Source organism: Sphaerodactylus townsendi, linkage group LG03, assembly GCF_021028975.2.
Source record: "Sphaerodactylus townsendi isolate TG3544 linkage group LG03, MPM_Stown_v2.3, whole genome shotgun sequence".
Lineage (NCBI taxonomy): Eukaryota > Metazoa > Chordata > Lepidosauria > Squamata > Sphaerodactylidae > Sphaerodactylus > Sphaerodactylus townsendi.
Genome location: NC_059427.1, coordinates 9853148 through 9873641, shown reverse-complemented (window position 1 = coordinate 9873641; position 20494 = coordinate 9853148). Strand labels below are relative to the sequence as shown.

Genomic DNA, 20494 nt, shown 5'->3' with positions numbered 1-20494 from the left:
CTGGCTTCCTGCTTTTGATGTGCTTGAAGAACTGTTTGTTGCTGGTTTTGATGTTCACAGCCATGCGTTCCTCATAATCCTTTTTGCCTCCCCTTACAGCTAACTTGCTTCTCTTTTGCCACCATTTGTGTTTCTCTCTGGTATTCTTTGTATCAGTTAAGTTGGACTTCCATTTTCTAAAGACATCTTTTTTCCTAATAATTTCCTCAACGTCCCTTGTTAACCATGGTGGCTTTCTTTTGGACTGAAGCTGCCTTTCCTAACCTGTGGAACACATTCCAGTTGAGCTTTTAAGACTGTGTTTTATTAACCTCCAAGCATCTTGGACATTTTGACTCTCTTGATTTTCCCTTTCAGCTTCCTGCGCACTATCCCCCTCATCTTTGAGAAATTTCCCTTTCTGAAGGCGAATGTAACTACATTAGTAGTTGTCACTTGTTCGCATGCAGAGATACTGAATCTGACAGCATTGTGGTCGCTGTTCCCTATCGGCTCAACAACACTGACTTCCCGCACCAGGTCCTGGGTCCCACATAGAATTAGATCTAGGATCACATCTCCCCTGGTTGGTTCTACAACCATCTGCTCTAAGCCACAGTCATTTAGCATATCCAGGAATGTTCTCTCCTTACTATGACCTGAACATGCATTTTTCCAGTTTATATGGGGATAGTTAAAATCGCCCATTACCACGACATTTTTGCTTTTGTTGGCCTCTCTAATTTCTTTTTCCATCTCAGCCATCTATAGCCATCTATGAAGGCTATCAGGATATTTTATGTTACAAAGGCTGTGATCCTATTCATATTTACCTAGGAGTATGCTGCACAAAGTACAATAGAACCGAGAAAACATGATTTTGGATCGGATTGTAAGACATGGACAATATGCCCAACTAATAGTCACAATACCGGGTGTGTACTGGATCCTGCTATTGAAATTTTAATTTACTAAGATTTTTGTTTGTTACACGCTGAAGGATTTTTATAAAGAAAAAATCCTAACTATTCAACTATTTCTTCTTGTAGTTTTTCTACTGCAATTGATATGATATGGTTTGAGAAAAATATTGCAGAAGGATGCACCAGTTATAGCATCCAATGTTTCAAAATCAAGCTGTACACCAGAGTCTACTATTAAAACTTATTTATTAAAATTCTAGTTTTCAACCAGATTAGTCAATATAGTTAAAAACACCACTATTTCAAAATAATGCTGGGGAGTCCGATTGTATATATAAAACAGAAGCGATTCAGTTATATGTTATATAATTATGTGCAGGTTAGTTCTAAAAGTAGAAGATAACCCTTGGTAAAAAATTAAGGCAGATATAGTTATAGTAATATCCCACAAAAAAATAGCACATTGTTCACTTTTTTGTTATTTAACCAATCAAAAGGAAACAGAAGCAAGAAACACAAAGTTCTTTGTGATAAAGATTTTCAAATGAAGACAAAGCCACTGAACAAGAAAAAGATGTCACGTGCACAAAATGAAGTTCGCGACCATCACCATTAAAAATATGACATTAATACTGAACTAGGTGCATTACTTATTGAACTCCCCATGTGACAGAAGCTTTCCCATCGCTTTGGGCTTACAATTGGCATCCATTATGTTGTATGGTTAGGGATTGCGAATGGCAATCTATGGGCACGTTCCCATTTATCATCACAATCTTCCGCTAATTAAATACAGTGTTTACACCTTCATTAAATTCCACAGCACTAAGCAACGGTAACTGTTCCCCTATTGGCTTTCATGTCATATACCACATGTCCTATAACACATTAGGTTTCTTTACTCCTACATAATCAAAAAGAAAAACAAATTCATATGAACCATGTAGAAAATTTTTGCTTTTAATAATGAAGCAGCATAAAAGCAAAACAAGAACAGGTGCCCCTTCACTGGTTATAAAATTGCTTAAATCAGCAATGTATTTATTGTGTAAGGTGATCAGTATAATGTTAATGTAGAATCCAAAGCCGGAGAATTTTGTCAGGCTTGTGCTTTTAACATACATACGACGTGAAAACACAGATACAGCCACTAAAAGTCATATAACTGGTCATAGGAGCTTACAAATCAGTATTTTACTCAATGTGTAAAGTGATCGCTGGTCATAGTTTATAAATTATTACGGTACTTAATGATTATGTCTATATATATATTGTTAATCTATATGTTACCCAAATCAAGATAATTTTGAGAATTTTGTGCATTTAGTCAACACACAGTAATTTTGAGAAAGCTTTACATTTTATAAAAGTGCCATATTTGTAAATACAAGTTTGTCAAGTACAGGGCCTTTAAATTCTATGCATTTCCAAATACTAGAATTAACGACGAGTACTGTCTTAGAAAAATCATTGCCATATTTATTGTGAAAAAGAGACCTGGTGCTCTTAAACCAGATCTTAGATTGCTGAAAAGCTTACAGGGCCCCAGTGGGCAGCGCAATCCAGAATCCCACTCTGAATGCAGCATGAGCTTCTGTCGTGCGATGCCTCTCAGAGCACTTATGCTGGCGGGGAGGCAAATATGCCAGCACCTGGCTGAAGTGTCCCACAACACTGGCTGTGATGCCAATAGCCAGCACTTGCACGCTGTCCCCAGCCTCGTTGGCATTCAAGGGCGTTCCAGGGTGGAGCCTAGCCTTAGCTGCCCTCAGACCCTCTTGGCCCCGTGATGCCTGCCGAGGTTGCCAGAGGAGATACACCATGATTTTCAGGGCAGATCTCTATTCTCACCTGTGTGAGGGGGAGTTAGAAGGAGGGTTTGTTACACTTTTTTGGGCTTCCCACACTGTGGGGAAGTCCTGTGGAAGAGCAGCAGCTCAAGTAGCACCATCACGCACCTTAGCTCTGGATTGAACTATGGGTATTGAACATATGGGAAATGAGCACATGGTGCGTTACTTCTATTATAATAATGAGAGGTTGTAATTTGGGTATTTTACCACTCATAATATTAATAGTATTTCTAGCAATGACCAAATAATACAATAGAATGTACAAGATGCAACAGATATAAAAGTGCACTATAAAGCACTATGTGTCATATCACTGGTTATCATCATCAGTCTTTATTTGTTAGCCATGGGCCTTTCAAATTACATGACAGATCAACAAATTACAATAGAAACCATATTAAAACCAAACTATATACACAAATGGTGGTAACATGACCTTAAGAATTTACAACTTTTCAGATCTTACATCATTTCTTACAAAGTTTCAGATCTTCCATCTTATAATCTATTCTTTAAACTATAACCTTTCTGCGTTCTAAGTTTAGTAGAAAGGAATGTAAATGAAGCAACCCTATGTCTAACTTCCTCAAAAATGTCAGCCAACAAGAAACACACTTTATTCTCCTCAGTACCAGATATGTTGTGAAGAATATTTTTAAGATAAGTTCCTATTGGGATCAAACATAGGGCAATGCAAAATGTTATGTTTTACATCTTCTATCCGGTTTGTGCCACAATCACAAATACGTTGTTCCTTGGGTTACTTATTATATCTACCAAAGAGATAATTTGATGGAAAAGTGTGAAATCTTCAGCTGGTGAGTGCTTTTCTTAAATTTGAATTTGTTCAGTGTAAAGGTAAAGGGCCTGATTGCTGTTTTTTCTTAATTTTGGGAACCAAGGGCAAAATCTGAGTTGACAGCACTCATAATATCCTGTTGAGAATCTTTAGTAAGTATCCAGTCTCACATCGCTGGTTATAAAAGCTAATAAATCAGTAATGTATTTGCTGTGTAGTGATCACATGATATAAAAGATTATTAATCATGCTTGATGTGTGGTAGGCATAGTGTCAATGTAGAATACAAAGACAGTGAATTAGGTCAATAATTTCTTGCAATTGTTAATATGCAGTAAAATTGAGAAAAATAAGATGCTTTAATGTATGGAGTAATACCTAGTTGTCCCCTTTAAAATCATGGACGTTTATGTTTGAGAATTAACAAACCGAGCACTTAATTGTAGTTTGCTGTTTATTAAGTGGCGTGTTTTCTATTTGGGTTGAACAACTGATGCGTCAAGATCCACCTGCCAGTGCGTCAGGTGTTGCCGAAAGATGTAGAGGGTGGAAAGCGAAAAAAGGCTCCCCTGCAGGGAGTTTCCATGCTCAGCTATGAAACAGGTTTGGTTTTAGCAGCTGTCTCCGAAGCCCAGAATACCCATATTTATGCCCCAGAGGTCAGTAGCTCTCATTGAGTGCGCCTTAAATCGCTCTTCGTCAGGCCGAAGTTGATTGGCGTCTCACCGTACGGAATCAAAATTGATACCCGACCAGCCGCCATGGCGGCCCGGCTGATACTGACAAAGAGCCCCGCGCTTCGCCCTAAAGCGACTGCGGGCCTGCGATCATGCCTGGTTGACTGGCACGTCGTATGGCGGAAATCACCTTTTGGGGCCAAATGCGGCGTTCCCAATCTCCAGGGGAGCCCCAAGAGCATCGCTTACCGCCCTAGAAATGACATCGCCGGGCTTCTGCCCGAGCGAGCCGGGTTGATTGATGGGTGTGCGCCCGTGAAATCAAAAATTGCAGCGTCATCCCCAGCCCCAGCCACGGGCGGACTGCCTGCCGTTAAATTATAAGCCCAAGGGTGACAGACAGCTCTGCAGCCTTCATTCGAAGCACTCTGAAAAGGCGGCGCGGGCATGCCTTTTCCTGCCGCCTAGCCCGCTCTGCGGCTGGCGTGTATAACTGAAATCTGAAAACTTTGCAGGCTGCGGCTGCTGTAAGCTGGGGAAAGGGTGACAGAGTATACAGCGGTGCTTTGTATAGCAGCAGAGCCAGGCGACCTCGCTCTTGCCTGAAAAAGCACTTTATTATTTTCTTAAAAGTATGCTTCCTGGTTTTGTCAGGAACACCATGCAGGGTGCACAAGCTGGTCCAGTCGCTATTATGCTCCCCGGACTCGGCACATGTTGCTGCCCTGAGGGGGAGGAGGGGGAAACACAGGAAGGACTCTTTCAGGAAGTCACATTGCTTTTAGGGAAAAAAACTCTGCCAAACGCTCTGTGCTCCTTTTTTATTTTTCTGAACTCTGCTTTCAGAAACCGAATGCATACACAGAGGGCAGAATGCTTTTCACAATACACTTCAAGGAAACAAGAGGTGAGCTCCCTTTTGCAGAAATAGTGCTAAAATGCCAGACTGCCGGGGCTTTCATGTATTCAAACCTCGCCAGAGACGGAGGGAAGGGCACGCGACCGGCTTTTCCAGCAAAACCCTCTGGCTTTAGGGAGGAGGATGCTTTTACAACAACGTTTGGAAGAAGCAGCCTGCAAACATAGGGGAATATTCCAACACCGCTCAGGAGATGGGAAAGATGCACAGTTCCAAGCGCCATGGCTTTGGGAGGGGAGAAAGGGTCTGTTTTTACAACAACGTTTGGAAACAGGCGCGCTGCACACAGAGGACTTATTCCAAGAACCCTCCGAGGAGAAAGGAGAGTCAGAGATGAGGCGTTTGATAAGTGGGGAGGGGGAACACCCCACCCGTTAGCTTCTTTGCAGTTTCAACGAGCAAGGCTCTCTCTCCACACACACACACACACACACACACAGCAGGGCTTGGGGAAGGGCGGGGGATGCCAGCCTGATGAACACAGATTAGAAAAGCTACATAGAAACGCCCCTGGTCTTGCAGAGTAGAGCCAACTTCCAAAGTGAATGACACACACACAAAACAGTTTTCTGAATGACACACAGATACACCGTTGCCAGCTAGGGAATAGCATTTCTAGGGTTGCGCAGATTGACACCTGGGAGGGAGAAGGGAGAGAACTGAACTAGGGACGATCGTGGACAGGACAGCCGCCTGCGGCTGTCAGCTGTCATGATGATGGGAGGGGGTGGTATTGTCTTCTAACCTATTCTCGGGAACCTGTGAGAACCTGCTGGATCCCACCTCTGATTGGAGCCAACTTTAGTCAGCTTCCACCCTGAGTTTGCAGTAGTTGTGCTGCCGAGCCCTTGGACATACTTCACCCTTTTGGGTGGCAGGTCCATTAAGCCCTATGGAGGGTTTTAACGGCAGCAGGAGGTGGGTTGAGGTTTGTTGCCTTTCCCATGCCATTGAAAAGCCCTCTGAAGGCAGCAGGACAGCACTTGGTGCTGTGGCACCATCCCTGGCCACTCAGGTCTCTGGATTGGGCTACCCAAATTCTTGTTAGAAAAATCTAAAGCTGCAGGAAAAAAAGGAAGAGCCAGCATGAAATGGATTGATCCAATTTAGGAAGCCATGGGCCTCAGTAAACAAGACTGGAGCAAGGATATCAACGATAGGACTTTCGGAGGACATTCACTAATAGAGATGCTAAAGGTTGGGAGAAACTGGTGAAACGTTACACCTGCACATAAATGGGGTTAATTTTTCTGCTTCCAGCATGGCTTTGGTTCCAAGTATTTGTCATTTGACAAAGGGTAATCATCCTCTAGCACAGTGGTTCTCAACCTGGGGGTTGGGACCCCTTTGGGGGTTGAACGACCCTTTCACAGGGGTCGCCTAAGACTCTCTGCATCAGCGTTCTCCATCTGTAAAATGGATAAATGCTAGGGTTGGGGGTCACCACAACATGAGGAACTGTATTAAAGGGTCGCAGCATTAGGAAGGTTGAGAACCACTGCTCTAGCACATTCATTACTACCACCAATGGATTCTACTGGCAGAAACTCCCCGTCTGAGGAAGGGTCCAGCAACACACAACATTACAAAATCCTGGGGTATCATCCATTAAAAACATTTTTTTTGCTTCGCTCCAAGGCAGAACTGTTGTTATTATATGTGCTTCTTTTCCTGTGTAACCTTAGCCGTGTGTGGACTTTCTAACTTGGGTTCAGACACTTGACTAGAATCGTAACCAATTTGGGGGATTAAGCTCTGGGGAACCTGTTCCCACTTCCACAGCTTGTCTGGCTTGGAAAATTAACATGTATCCCAGTTAGGGAGAACAGAATGTGTGGCTTAGAAGTGGCTAGTTAGAAATCTTTACTAATCTTTACTATTAGAGGCTGTTAAGCTGACAGTGTTTTGGGGGGAAAGGTTTTTTTTTTTTTTTGCAAAACAAGGTTTAGAGTTTATTGAAGGAAATAAGAAAAAGGTATTTAAGCATATATAGGTCCAAATTTGCATGCACATTGAAAAGGCAGTCACTGTAAGGCTGGGAAATCTCACACTGTAGCTTGAAGATTTCTGGTGACTGGGATTTTCCAGGGACTACTATGCTGCCTTTCCATTCCCTTTCCGTTCACAAGAAGGCCTCCTGCTCTTATTGGTGGGCTTCTTAAAATTGTCAATTGAATGCTGTTATGTTGATATAATATTATAACAATGTATACGGAAGTTCTCTGAATTTCCAGATAAATCTGTAGCCTCTTTCAATGGGGAGATATAAGGGGAAAGTCATCTCTCCACAATGAAAGGGGCTAGCTACTTTTTTAAAAAACAAGCTGCAAATTCAGAGAACCAGCCATTAGTATAACATAATAGCAATAGCACAGTATTCAACTGACCAATATGACCTGGTCTATTGATTAGCTATTGGTCAGTGAGGTAGCCATTGCTTACACGTTAGTGAGCACATACGTCTGAAGTTAGAAAGTTAACTCTGTGTCTTTGTTTGAGCACATCAGCACCACCACTACCACTAGGCAGCAGATAGGTACCAAGATGTAACCAAATGTACAGTAATGTAGTTGTGTAACAGGAAATGATTTCTTATTTTATCTCCATGTAACCCTCCCTTTATAGTTAGTAAACTCATAAATAAAAAGCAATTGAGAATCTGTCTCTTTTGTTCTACTATACACAAACACACACACCATCTGCATCCCTGAAAACTTTTACCAGCTGATCATAAACAAGGCTCAGTTACAGACAATGAGGGGCAAAGTGATGATAGGTGGCAGCTGTAAATGTCTCAAAAACACCCCTACTCTTGATATGCTTCCGCCCCCCCTCTCTCTTGGAATCCTGGGAAATGTAGTTTTGTGAAGTGTGAAAGCCCATAGAGTGGCCACAAGGCTAGAACGCCACTATCTGTACTTCCTTTTCCCATCATAGAGATAGAAAAAGACTAGAGATGCATTCGGCCCCACTGCCTTCCGGTTTTGTTTGGATACTCCATAGATCGTTTCCCAGAGTGGTAAGTGCGCGCAATGCGCTGTGCATGCCAATGGTTGCAGTCGGGTAGCTGGAAATTGGACTTCACTCTGCCTTGCAAAACAGGAATGCTGCACAAGGGGACCTCGCCTAGCAAGGCGGTGGAGAGAAGAAACTGTGATCCGGGAGGTTTGCAGTTCAGATCTTGCCCCGCCACTCACTGAGTGGCTTTGTGCAAGCCATTTACTCTTGCGCCCTTCCCCCCTCCCGGCAATATGTAAGGGGAGATTAATTAAATTGGCCTACCTTGCAGGGCTGTTGGAGGATTGCTGCGCAAAACCGAACCCTACAAGTGATAATGGGAAGGCTAAGGGTGACGTAGGATCCTAAGCCTTCCTAAAGTAAAGGCCCAAGAGGTTGCTTTCTGTGCAGCTGGGTGCAAAATTCTGTGACATCTCCAGTGGACGGAGGGGTGCTTCTGATTTATCCAGTGCTTTTTTTTTGGCGAGGGTTTTCAGGATAAAAGCTCAGCCCTTCCTCCTGTTATTGTCGTCAACTACATAAAGGGGTTACCTGTAAACCCCACCCTCTTTCCCACGTGTAAATAACACCCGAGACTACCGTGCAGGGCTGTGGTCAGCCGTTCTTCCGCCGCTCCGCTGTTCAGTGTGGAGAAGGGAGGACGAAACGGGGTTCTTGCAAGCGATTTGCTCTCACACTCGCTTTTCAAAAGATGGAGGGGGAGAGGCAGAGGGCCCTTGAACACCAAATATAGACAAGAAGTGGGGGCTGAAGCGCCCCCCCCCCCCCACGAATTGCAGTTGATCTCCAGACTACAGAGATCTGTTTCCCTATGAAATTATTACTACTAGTACTAGTAGTTGTAAAACTTATAGCAACTAGGCGAAACCCCTTCCAAATTCTTCTCTTCACTGGCAATGCCCCCAGTTCTTCAGGAATTCCTCAACCCGGACTTGGCACCCTGGAAAGTCTCTCTGAAGTTGATCACAGTTGCTTAGCTCTGAGGGGAGCAAAGGGTTCCTTTCATTAAGTTCCTTTCACCTTTTCCCCCACCCCCCAAAAATGTGACTTCGCCGCCTCCTTCCTTATGCTGTGAAACACCTGGAGATTTCAGAGTAAGGCATGTGAACTGTGGGTATAATTCCATAAAGTCCCCCCTTTCAAGTGCTGATTTTCTCCAAGAGAATAGATCTCCATAGTCGGGTGATCGACTGTAATTCTGGGAGACCTCCAGGCCTCGCCTGCAGGTTGGCAACCCCAAGAAGAGGCTATGTATCAGTGGTGGCAAACCTATGGCACGGGTGCCAGAGGTGGTACTCAGAGCCTTCTCTGTGGGCACGCGCAGAATTCGTCATGCGGGGGGGGGATCACCCCCTTACCAAGGCTGGCCTGGGCCACTGGGCTCGATTATTTATTTATTTATTTATTTTTATTTATTTGTTATTGCATTTCTTTTTGCATTATTATTGCATTATTATTGCATTTATTTATTAGCATTAAACCTAAGACCTAGTTTTGGGGAAGCAGTGTAGGTAACCCTGTTAAGCGCTGTTAAACCCCACTGATTTTCATGCAAAGAACTGGAGCGTGATCCTTTACCTGGGAGTAAGCTCAGTTGCTGGCAATGGGGTTTGATTCTGAGTAAACCCTTATAGGGTCGTGATTCACCCATTCAAAGAGTTGCATGGTTGCTTCAAAGCAAAGCCAACGACTGCCACCAAGCTTACTCCTGAGTAACGCATGCCTCTGAGCCAACCGTTTTTTCTAAACTAAAACCTCAGTATTCAGGTTAAATTGCCGTGTTGGCACTTGGCGATAAATCAGTGGGGTTTGGGTTGCAATTTGGGCACTCGGTCTCAAAAAGGTTCGCCATCACTGCTATATATAAATATTGTGACATTTAAATATCAATATTGTTCTGTACTTCCTCCTCCAACCATGTATCACCTACCCAGTCCAGGAGCCCAAAGAACAGTTCTTCTCGCCTGAACCCTGAATGTCCATTCAAACCTTGTAGGAAGTAGTGTGGCTACAAGGCAGACACTGAACAAAATGGCTGCCCATAGAAGGTTGGATACAATTTCGTCATCTGAAAAAGTTCTTTTTATGAGGGTGGCCTTTTTATTCCTCCCCGACTTTTTCAGAAGAAAAGGGGTACCTTTGCCTAAAGTTTCTACCTGTCTGAGCTGGGATTTGAATTTGGGGCTTCATGGCTCAGCCTCTTAGTCATCCTGGATCTCAGTGAAACTTAGTCATGCTAGATCGCAGTGAAACCCGCTTGACGAAGTACACAAAATGTATGGGTATATTTTGGCGTTTTCCCACTCTCTGATAATGTACTTTTGAAGTGGTCAATTCAGATTGCATGTTCCTTGTACTGTAACTGTGTTTGTCTTTAGCCCACAGAGGAACTCCCCATGGTAAACAGAAAAGGCTCTGGGGAATGGCCTTCGGATATCAGTAACTTTTGTCAGTGAAGAAGGATAAGCAAGTATCAATCCCTTCAAGCTGGAGGCTGAGGCATCCTCTTTGAGCAATGTACCACAAGTCAAGAAGGCTGTTTGGAACTGAGAAGTTTTCCTAGGAATCAACCTGACTGGAGAGCCAACACTTAATCTCTGGTTCTGGATTTTGGGGGGTAGAGCCAAGAATGAACGTGACAAAGGAGCAAATATCTGCAGGACCAGAACAAGAAGAGGGCCCAGACAGAGCAGGAGAAACTATCAGGATAGTTCATTCTGAAGATATGGTGGAGCGGCCCAGATGGAGAGTGTGGCGAGCGGACAGAGAGGAACCACGCTGGGAAGCCCCATGGCAGGACCTCCTGGGAGGGCTGGAGTCCCCTCACTTGAGGTGGGAGAAGGAGCCTGGCCCCTGGGAAGACACTAAGTCCTTTTTGGCTTCCTTCGAGCAAGTGGCCCAGGCCTGCCAGTGGCCCAGGAAAGAGTGGGCCGCTCGGCTCCTGCCGGCACTCAGTGGAGAAGCCCAGCAGGTCTTTGCAAGCCTGGAGGCCAGAGACAGAGAGGATTATGGGAAAGTGAAGGTGGCCATCTTGCGCTGGGAAGCCAACCGCATGGAAACCCTACGGCAACACTTCAGACAGTTCCGCTCCCAAGAGGTGGAAGACCCGCGCCGGATCTACAGCCAGCTGCAGGAGCTTTGCCGTCGGTGGCTGAGGCCAGAGAGGCACTCGAAGGAGCAGATCCTGGAGTTGCTGATCCTGGAGCAGTTCTTGGCCATCCTGCCGCCAGAGCTGCAAAGCTGGATCAGGGCTGGAGAGCCAGAAACTTGTGCCCAGGCTGTGGCCCTGGTAGAGGATTTCCTGCTGAGCCAGCAAGAGGCCGAAGCAGAGAAATGGCAGGTGGGTCTCTCTTTTATGCAGTTTGGGAATGTGTTGGAAGAGCTAATATCCAGCTTAATGCCGGTCACCGAAGGCCAAGGGAACACAGCCAGGACATGCTCAAGCTCAAGAGAGCCACGGTCGTGTAGTGGTTAAGAGCAGTGTACTCTAATCTGGTTAACTGGGCTTGGTTTCCCCACTCCTCCACATGAGTGGCAGACTCTTATTTGGTGAACTAGATTTGTTTCCCCACTCCTACACACAGAGCCTTGTGGGTGATCTTGGGCTAGTCACAGTTCTTTCTGACTTCTCTCAGCCACACTTACCTCACAGGGCGTTTGTTGTGGGAAGAGAAAGGGAAGGAGTTTGTAAGCCCTTTTCAGACTCCTTACAGTAGAGAAAGGGGATATAAATCTAAAACGACTACTTATACTACCATCACTCTTCTTCATCATCGTCATACTTGGCTGAGGCTCCACTTGAAGGAACTGTCACATTTCTGGTACAGCCATACAGAATACCCGTAGTAATATATTATACAATGTACAGAAAAAATGATATGAAATGCAAACAAGATAATTAACCGACTTTGTGAGATAACCTAACTTGGATAACTTAGATAACCTAACTTACTCCAAAGCAACTCTACCTGTTGAACGTCCTTCCTGTTCCTCAGTACTACCAATCTGAGCAATTGATATATCTCTTAAGTATTTCTGTGCCCATCTGTAAATAGTGGGAGGAGTAGTTTGTTTCCAATGACTTGCAACTGCGATTCTAGCAGCTGGGATGAGATGTAACAAAATAGGATGCAAGTTATGAAAAACTATTGGCACGTGATTAAGCAAAAACCCTTCAATTGTGAGTGTTAAATCAGAGGCTTTTAGCTGCACAGGATGGCATTGTAGGTGGTTTCTCTCTCTCTCTCTCCCCCCCCCCCACCCCCCGACCAGGACTTCACCAGGGCTTTATCTGCTGTCTTTTTCTTCCAATAGGGGCACCTAGATCTTCAACAGTAGTATCCGAAGTCCGTAAAGTGGGGAGGAGTATAAATAAACAAAATGTAGAGAAGCCTGAGGTGCAGCTTTAACTAGTAGATAGACGGAGGGAGCTTCTCCAGTTGGAATCCTGCCTGCCACACCCTTCTGCCTTGTCACAAAAGCAGTTATTTATTTAGACTTATAGGCTCCCCTCAGGGCAGCTTACAACAATAAATATATGTTGTATATATATGTCGCCTTATGTCACTTTCCTCGGCCTTTGAACATCTACATGGGAAACAGTGAGTTTCTGAGAGTTTGGGGTTATAAATGAAAGGGACTGGGATTTGGGGTAGGGCCAAACTGGCCATTGCAGTCACGCACACCCAGCCTTGCCCCCTCGATTCTGAGTCGGGTGGTTCTTTTTTCCTGCAGCTTCCACAGGAGGTCTACCTGGGTTCCCCAGATGCAGAGGATGAGTCCTCAGATGCCGTGCCGAGAGAGATCTACGAGGATGCCAAACAGAACGGCGGTGGGGAGAGCAGCCCATTAGGTGAGGAGTCATGGAGATGCTCGTTCTGCCTCATTCATGTTTGTGAGATGGTTCTGGAGCCCAGATAAAAAGGAATGACAGAGCTCTTGTGCTATTAAGTTGCTTGGAAGAGGGAAATTTGTCAGATGGGAGATGTGAAAAGCTGCATCTGCCAAAATTCTCCACTTTTAGAATCCGAGGCCTAATCTTTCTTTTTTTTTAAAGATGATTTTATTGGTACATGTTAAAAATAAAGATTACAATTACAGTTAATCGATAGCTTACAATTACAGCTAATCAATAACTTATCAAAACTCAAAATGTAACATTATATGCCATTATAAAGCAAGTCAAATTGATTTGTTACTCACACAGATTTCCCACCGAACCATGAAGAGACCAATCTTTCACCGTTCGTCCCACTTAGCCAAAGTTTAATAACTGAAAAGAGAGATTGCTTTCCCAAGTATAGTTGTTTCTTTTATAGTCCAATCATAATAATTTTAATTTTTCTATGCCTAACTTTTCTGTCTATCTTTCTTTCTGGCCATTTTTAACTACAACTGGAGGGTAGGATATTTATGAGAAACATGGGTATTATTTCACATGGCTATATTATGGGAGGGGGCATGGCTCAGTGACAGAGCATTTACTTAGTATGCAGAAGGTTCCAGGTTCTAATCTTCAGCATCCCAAGTTAAAAAGACCAAGTAGTAGTTGACATGAAAGAACTGTGCAGTGGTGGGATCCAAAAATTTTAGTAACAGGTTCCCATGGTGGTAGGATTCAAACAGTGGCGTAGCGCCAATGGGGCAGGGCGGGGCACGGCGGGGGCGGGCATTCCAGGGGCAGGGCATTGCTAGGCGGGGCTGTGGCAAGGAAGCAGCCGCTGCGCCGGTCCTTGGGCAGGAAACGAATGCACGCAGGCGCAGGCTGCCACGCAAGCCGGTGCACCTCCTGCTAGACTGCTTCAAGTTCTGCGCGCTACTGCTGAGGAGCGGAGGAGGGGCGTAACTAAGGCAAAAATCACGTGGCAAAATCACCAATTAGTAACCCCCTCTCGGCACACACAAATAATTAGTAACCTACTCTCGGGAACCTGTGAGAACCTGCTGGATCCCACCCCTGGAACTGTGCCTGGAACCCTGGGGAGCTGCAGCCAGTCTGAGTAGCAGAACTGATGTTGATTAACCAAAAATGTCTGATTCGGTACAAGGCAATTTCATGTGTTCATGTGTCTTGCCTTGATTTGTGCATGCACTTTTCCCGGTTCGAATGAGTTCCTAATTCATTCCCAATGAGAGAAAGATCTGCGTTGGAATATATTATCAAAAAGCCTATCAAAGAGGTAAAAGAAAGAGGCTAGCAAGATTTTTTTACTGAAACTTTGTGTATTGAATGGATATGGAGAGACATGCACTGGAAGATCCCCTTCGGGGATGAGGCGGCCTATAAATTTAATAAATAAATAAATAAATAAAGATGGCAGGGACCTCTGTGCCTTCCCAGGCTTATGTGAAAGATGGCATTCTGGCAGATGTATCTTGTTACACAGTGAAGAGGAAAGCTGCCCTAATTGAAATTCCCTCTTCTGTGAGGGAACTCCCTCTTCCCTCTTTTTGAGCCTGGTAATCTTAAAGATATGAACGAAGACATTGTACCTGAAGAAGAGAGAATTTGGCAGGGGCAGTTTCTTCCGCCCCTGCATATCTCGGCCCAAGTTCCCTCCTGAGCAATTCTCTTCTCTTTTGCATTGGATCAGACTACAGATGGAATTATTTCCCTTTCTGAAGTCCTCCTTCTGTTCATTGCAGGCAGGGGAGCGAAAGGCTTGAATAGCTCTAGTCTGTTGCATTCACCTGAAGGACAGCAAGTGGCCGGAACGGAGCAGACAGAGGTATGTGATGTTCCTGTGGGCTGGGCCAGGTGCTGCGTGAGCCAGCCAGTGTTGTAATTATCCCTGTCGCAAACCTTGATTGTCTACTACCTATTTTTTATCTCTGCTCATTTCTTCCTTTGAAAACCTTCCAGGACTGGCTGCAACTTGATGGCACTTTCTACCGCCAAAGGAATAAATATAACTTTCTTCCCCTGTGTTGTTCTTGGTCACCTGAAGGCAATTTTAACTCGCCACTGGTGATCAAACAGTGGACTTTTTAATATACACCCAGTGCAGGCTTAATATAATCAATGTTTATATATATAGTAGGTCCAGGGTAGGAATGGTTGATTTACACTGTGGTTTCATTTCAATTTTATAATAGTAATTGTAAATAGTTCTAGCTCTGGGAGTAGAAGGACACTTTTTGCTAACTGTGCCTTGTTTGGCCAGCAAAAGACTCTGTCAGCTGGGAATGTTTCTCTCTTTCCAGGGACTGAAGAATCTTAAGGAAGCAGGTGTGGCTGTCCAGGTGATCGAGCAGAGCCCAACAGAGCTTGGCCCAAGGACTATGTTTTGGCAAGTCCTGCAAGAGGACGGGAAGAATGTAGGTTCTTTGGGTAAGGATCTCTTTCCACTCAGGTACAGTCAATCCAGTGTGCATTTCTGTATCTGTTACACCTGGAAAGATGAAACTGTGTGTTTATGTGCATAGCATTGATATCCCTTGAGAGACAGAGTGGTATAGTGGTTAATGTTGGATGTAGGAATGTCTAATGTTTAAAGGAACTGAGAAGAAGACTCGGCAGGGAGTTGGCAACTGGTCAGCTAGATAGGCTGTCAGGTTAGTGATCCCACTGTCCTTTTGTGTCATTTCTTGTCTGTTCTTACAGGAGAGAAAGGTGGGGTATAAATCCAAAGTCGTCATCTTCTACTGAAAAGGAAAAAAGCTTAGGCATTTGGAATTTGCTGGAATGCACATTTGAGTACCAGCTTTTACTTCACCTTTTTTCTCCTTACCCCATTTGTTTCATCCCTCTTCTTTTGCTTCAAAAGCTGCTATGGTATTCTTTCAGCACAAACCTATGCAGAGTTACTCTAGTCTAAGCCCATTTAAACGAATGGTCTTGAACTGGAGTAACTCTCCATAGAATTGTACTGGTTGTCTCTTCCTGCAGTCTGATCTATTTTAGTTGTTAGGCATGCAAACAGGTCGGAGAGGGGGGTAAGAATTGTCACAGCAGCTGTCACAGGGGCAATGTTGACTTCCAGTTTTCTCAAATACAGGATTTTGCTTTCCAAACCTACGGATGTTTTTATTATGTCTGCCTCTCATCCTTTAGAAGAGTGAAAAAACCAAAAATATTTTTGTGAGCTCTGAAGCACCAGGAATAATTCTGTTTTTCTCTCTGCTCTCCAGAGGGGCTTTTGGTTCCTAAACCTGACCTCCTTTCTCATCCAGAAAAAGAGGAAGTGATGTTCATCCAGTTCCCGGAGGAAAGAGGGAGGCTTTCTGGTCCAGGTTCAGGTAAGGAACCGACGGATCTGATTTGGTAATTCTTTTATTGAAAGAAGTTTAGCTTCCTTTCGATGGCTGACAAAGACCCCTGCCTCCCTTTCATCTGTCCCTGAATCAATGTCAGAACCCCATAAAACGCACAAAACTCTTGCTGTAGAACAGCAGCTTTATTGATTCAGGGGTCTTCCTTGGCAAAGCCAAGACTGGAGAAAACCCACGCAAACTGCAATAATAAAAGAACTGGTACCACCCCCCACCCCCCAGCCTGGGAAAGCCCGCCAGAAGGTAAGTGCAAGGAGATAACAGGAGATGGGTAAGCAATGACCTTGACGCCACCTGGCATCACCACACATTCTACAGCAACAGAGAAAAGACAGTTAGAAATACAGTTAACCCTTACCAACCTCCCCCAATGCAATGAAATAGCAGCATAAGCAAAGTCCCAAATACAGGCCTGACAGTCAACTCTGGTTACTGATGAGGTGTGATTTGCCAGCATCCTGGTTATTTGGGATCTGCCCACACTACCCTATACAGAACCATGCTCATAAATCTCTGGTGAGCATGTGTGCGTGTGTTGGGGGGACTAGCCAGTAGCAGAGCTACAAGAGGGCGGGGGATGCACATTGCACTGAGCGTACGTGTGTGTGTGGGGGCAATTGCCCCTCCTCCCACAGCACCCCCGGCAATGCCCTTCTACTTTACCTTGGTCTCAGCTCCCGCTGGAATGTTCGGGGCCGGAAAGCTGCTCTCGAAAGTGGCCCCCCTGGTGGGAACTATAAACTTGCGAGCCCCAAGGTCTCCTGGGTAGTGTAGTTCCCACCAAGGTTTTTTTTAGCCTGAGCTGAACAGGCCTCAACTTTTTCAGCCTGAACAAAGTTAAGTGTGGGGGAGGGCATGGGGGGCTATGGGGGCCCCCAGAAAACGTAAAATCCATCCCGGGCCCGGTTTGGCCCAGCTACGCCTCTAGGACTAGCTCTGGTTAACTTTCACATCTGCATTGATAACATCATTGGCAACCAGAAGCCTTGGGGAATGCAGAAGCCTGGCAACCAAGTCTTGGTTCATGCTCATTTCCCCCTCCAGAGGCAAAGGAGGGGCTGTGACTCAATGACAGATCCCCTGCTTGGCACGCAGAAGGTCTTGGGTTCAATCCCCTGCATCACCAGCCCAAATAATAAGGAATGGGAATGGAAAGCACGCAGTACAAACCTTGAGAGATCAAAGGTCTGGCTCGGTATAAGGCATGTTCTTGGTCCGAGGCTAGCTGGTGGTAATGCTTTGCCTATTCTAAAACAGCTTCATTGGCTGCCATTTTGTTTCCAAGTCTACTTCAAAGTGCCAGGCCCTTCGTGGCCTATAGCCCACGTATCTCCCTATGTAGCCAACTCTGGTCCTCAGGAAGCCACCTGGTGGATGTTGCCCTATGTAGGATAGCCCTGGCAACATGAGCTAGAGCCCCAGGGCCATTTCCACTGCAGCTCTTGCTCAGTGGAATGGGCTCCCTAAAAGAGGTAAATGGGGCAAGGAATACTTTTTTGTCGGCTTGGGCATGGAGCCTGTGCTGCAGGTGTTTGGGGGAAAGACGTGTGGTGGAGGGTTTCGTGGTGCCCTGTACACTTTAAATTTGGATTGGTAAACTGCCTTGGGCCAAAAAACAAAGACACAGTTTACATATTTTAATAAAGCAATTGTAGGGGTGAGCCAGCGATCCCAGCAGAGTTTCAGAAAGTGCATAGGAATGCCTGCGCCATCTGTTCCCTTCTGGGCGCACAGGCACACCCATCACAAGACCCCTCTGACTCACGGGTCACAAGATACCCCAAACAAAGGGTCTCAATACCTCCAGGTATGGATTAGGCCAAACAGGAACGTTTCCTCCCGCACGTACGCAGCCCCAATGAGTCATGTGTTGTGCAACCTTCTCCCGCTCTCCCGCCTTCCCAAACCCTTGATAAAAGGTGCCAGGGACCCCAGCTTGGCAGATTAGCCAGATCCATTGATCACGCTAGATCGCCACTGGCTTCTCTCCACCGGATCCTGATATCACTGCGTCTCGTCTCTTCATTGCGTCGTCCGTAACGACTTCAAGCAATAATAAAGGAGGTGGCGGCATTTTAGAAAAGCAAGGACCAGGCCGCAAACAGACCCCTTTTCTCTCTCTCTCTCTCTGCAGGTGTCAAAAGAGGGATTAAGGTCAAAGTAAAGAATTCGCATTGTGGGGAAAGCGGGCCAGAGGAAACGGTGCTGGATTTAACCCATGAGCTGGCAGCATCTCCAGAGATCCAAGAGGAAAGATACACATTCGAAAGGCTACCTGGAAGAAAGCTCGCGAAGGGAAGGAATGAGTCCAGCACGCTCACGAGAATTCGTACGGTGGCCGACAGCGAAACTGCAGTGCACCCGGGGCCCGAGCTGGCCTCGGACTCCAAGTATGGGAGACGATGCCACTACAAATCAGGACTTGTCATGATCCGTGCTGAAGAAGACTCCTATGAATGCCCTGTGTGGGGGGAAGAATTCCAGCAAAACCCATACCTTCATAACAAGTAACAAAAGATTGTTTCTCAAAGCCAGCTTCGTTCATGGCTGAGAGTGAATTTTAAACCAGGGAGAGTATGCTGCAGTTTCTCGGGCATCCGAGCACCTATCCAGTGGAAAATGGCTACGAGTGCTCTGAATGTGGGAAGAATTTATCTTGCCGAAGGACACTCAAGGCCCATAAGAGAATCCACACCGGGGAGAGACCTTACGAATGTTCCTATTGTGGGAAATTCTTCAGCCACAGCATGAATTTGAAGCGGCATCAGAAACTTCACACCGGCGAGAGCCTCTACGAATGCCCCGAGTGCGGCAAAACCTTTTACCGGCGTGATAAATTCATCGAACATCAGAGGATTCATACAGGGGAGAAACCTTATGGGTGTCTTCAGTGTGGGAAGAGCTTTAGCCACAGAGGCACGCTGGTCAGCCACCAGAGAATCCACATAGGGCATTGACAGGGCTGAGATTGGGAATGTTTGGTTTTTCATCAGAAACTCTTCAATAGCAAATCTAATTGTTACACTCCTGAAAATCCAAGAGGCAGAGAAGCCTTTTGTTTTTACAAAAAAAAACTGAGTGTAATGCTGATACCACAATAATATTCAACTGACGTGAACAAAAGACATCTTCAGAGTAGAATCATTAATTTGCTACGGGCGGTGAGGGAGGGTGGCAAAAGAGGACAAAATCGTTGCTGTCCATTGTATTAAAATATCCATTTAACCCAGTGTGGTGTTTCTTAAAAGTGGTTACCCCAACAAGTTGAATGGAGGCCTGAAGGAGAGGGCTGTTTCCTTTTGCTTGTTCTCAGAATCTGATATTTAGGGGCAAACGTCCTCTATACAGGGCAATTTTACATATCTGTATGAGTTAACAGATGACGCTAGAGCTACCCTCCCCGAAATTCTTTATTATATGAACATCTTGTGCCCTTCAGACTTGACTAATGATCGGTTTCATTTGGGTGTCTCTGAATATTCCAAGAGAGGGAAAGTGTCTCTTTTTCTCCACACTGTTTATAATTTTATAATGCTTCACTGTCTCTTCCTCTCTCTCTCTCCAGCATACACATACAGTGGTCATCTTTTCTTCCTTAAAAAAAGCCCCAAACTGTTCAACTTTTCCTTGTAGTGCACCAAATAGGATTGCCAATAGGCCTCAAAAATGATGGGCAGCTGAAGCTTTTCGTGGTGTGAAGGTAAAGATTGTCTTCTAGTCAGTAAGCCTCTGAGGACAGGATTTTTTAAACTTCTAGGCAGCTGGCAACCTTGTCTCCAAACCCTCAGTCATTTGGGTTGCCCTTTTTGGTATTTTATTTGACTCTGCAGTGAGGTAAGAGCCCCACGTGCCTACACACGGAGCTGGCTAATAATGAATCAGGCCCTCAGCCCTTGGATATTGCAGTAAATAATGAATTGTAAACCACCATGAGGGACAGTACGGTCAAAAGGTGGGCAGAAATATCTGTCACGAATGAATAAATGTGAAATCTCCTTTGTATGGTAGTGTATGTGGGAGGTAGATGGGGGTAGCCTACCTCACAGGGTTGTAAG

At 45.1% G+C, this 20494-nt stretch overlaps 1 protein-coding gene across 1 annotated transcript; it reads left to right on the top strand.

Annotated features, from left to right (window-relative positions):
• Window positions 1–8409: 8409 nt before the first annotated feature.
• LOC125429927 (zinc finger protein 397-like) lies at window positions 8410–19664 on the top strand. Its single transcript, XM_048491528.1, has 8 exons — window positions 8410–9262; window positions 10547–11508; window positions 12903–13020; window positions 14814–14896; window positions 15372–15498; window positions 16299–16406; window positions 18574–18947; window positions 19013–19664. The coding sequence occupies exons 2-8, from the start codon at window positions 10798–10800 to the stop codon at window positions 19394–19396; spliced, it is 1905 nt and encodes a 634-aa protein (XP_048347485.1). The 5' UTR covers window positions 8410–9262; window positions 10547–10797; the 3' UTR covers window positions 19397–19664.
• Window positions 19665–20494: the final 830 nt, after the last annotated feature.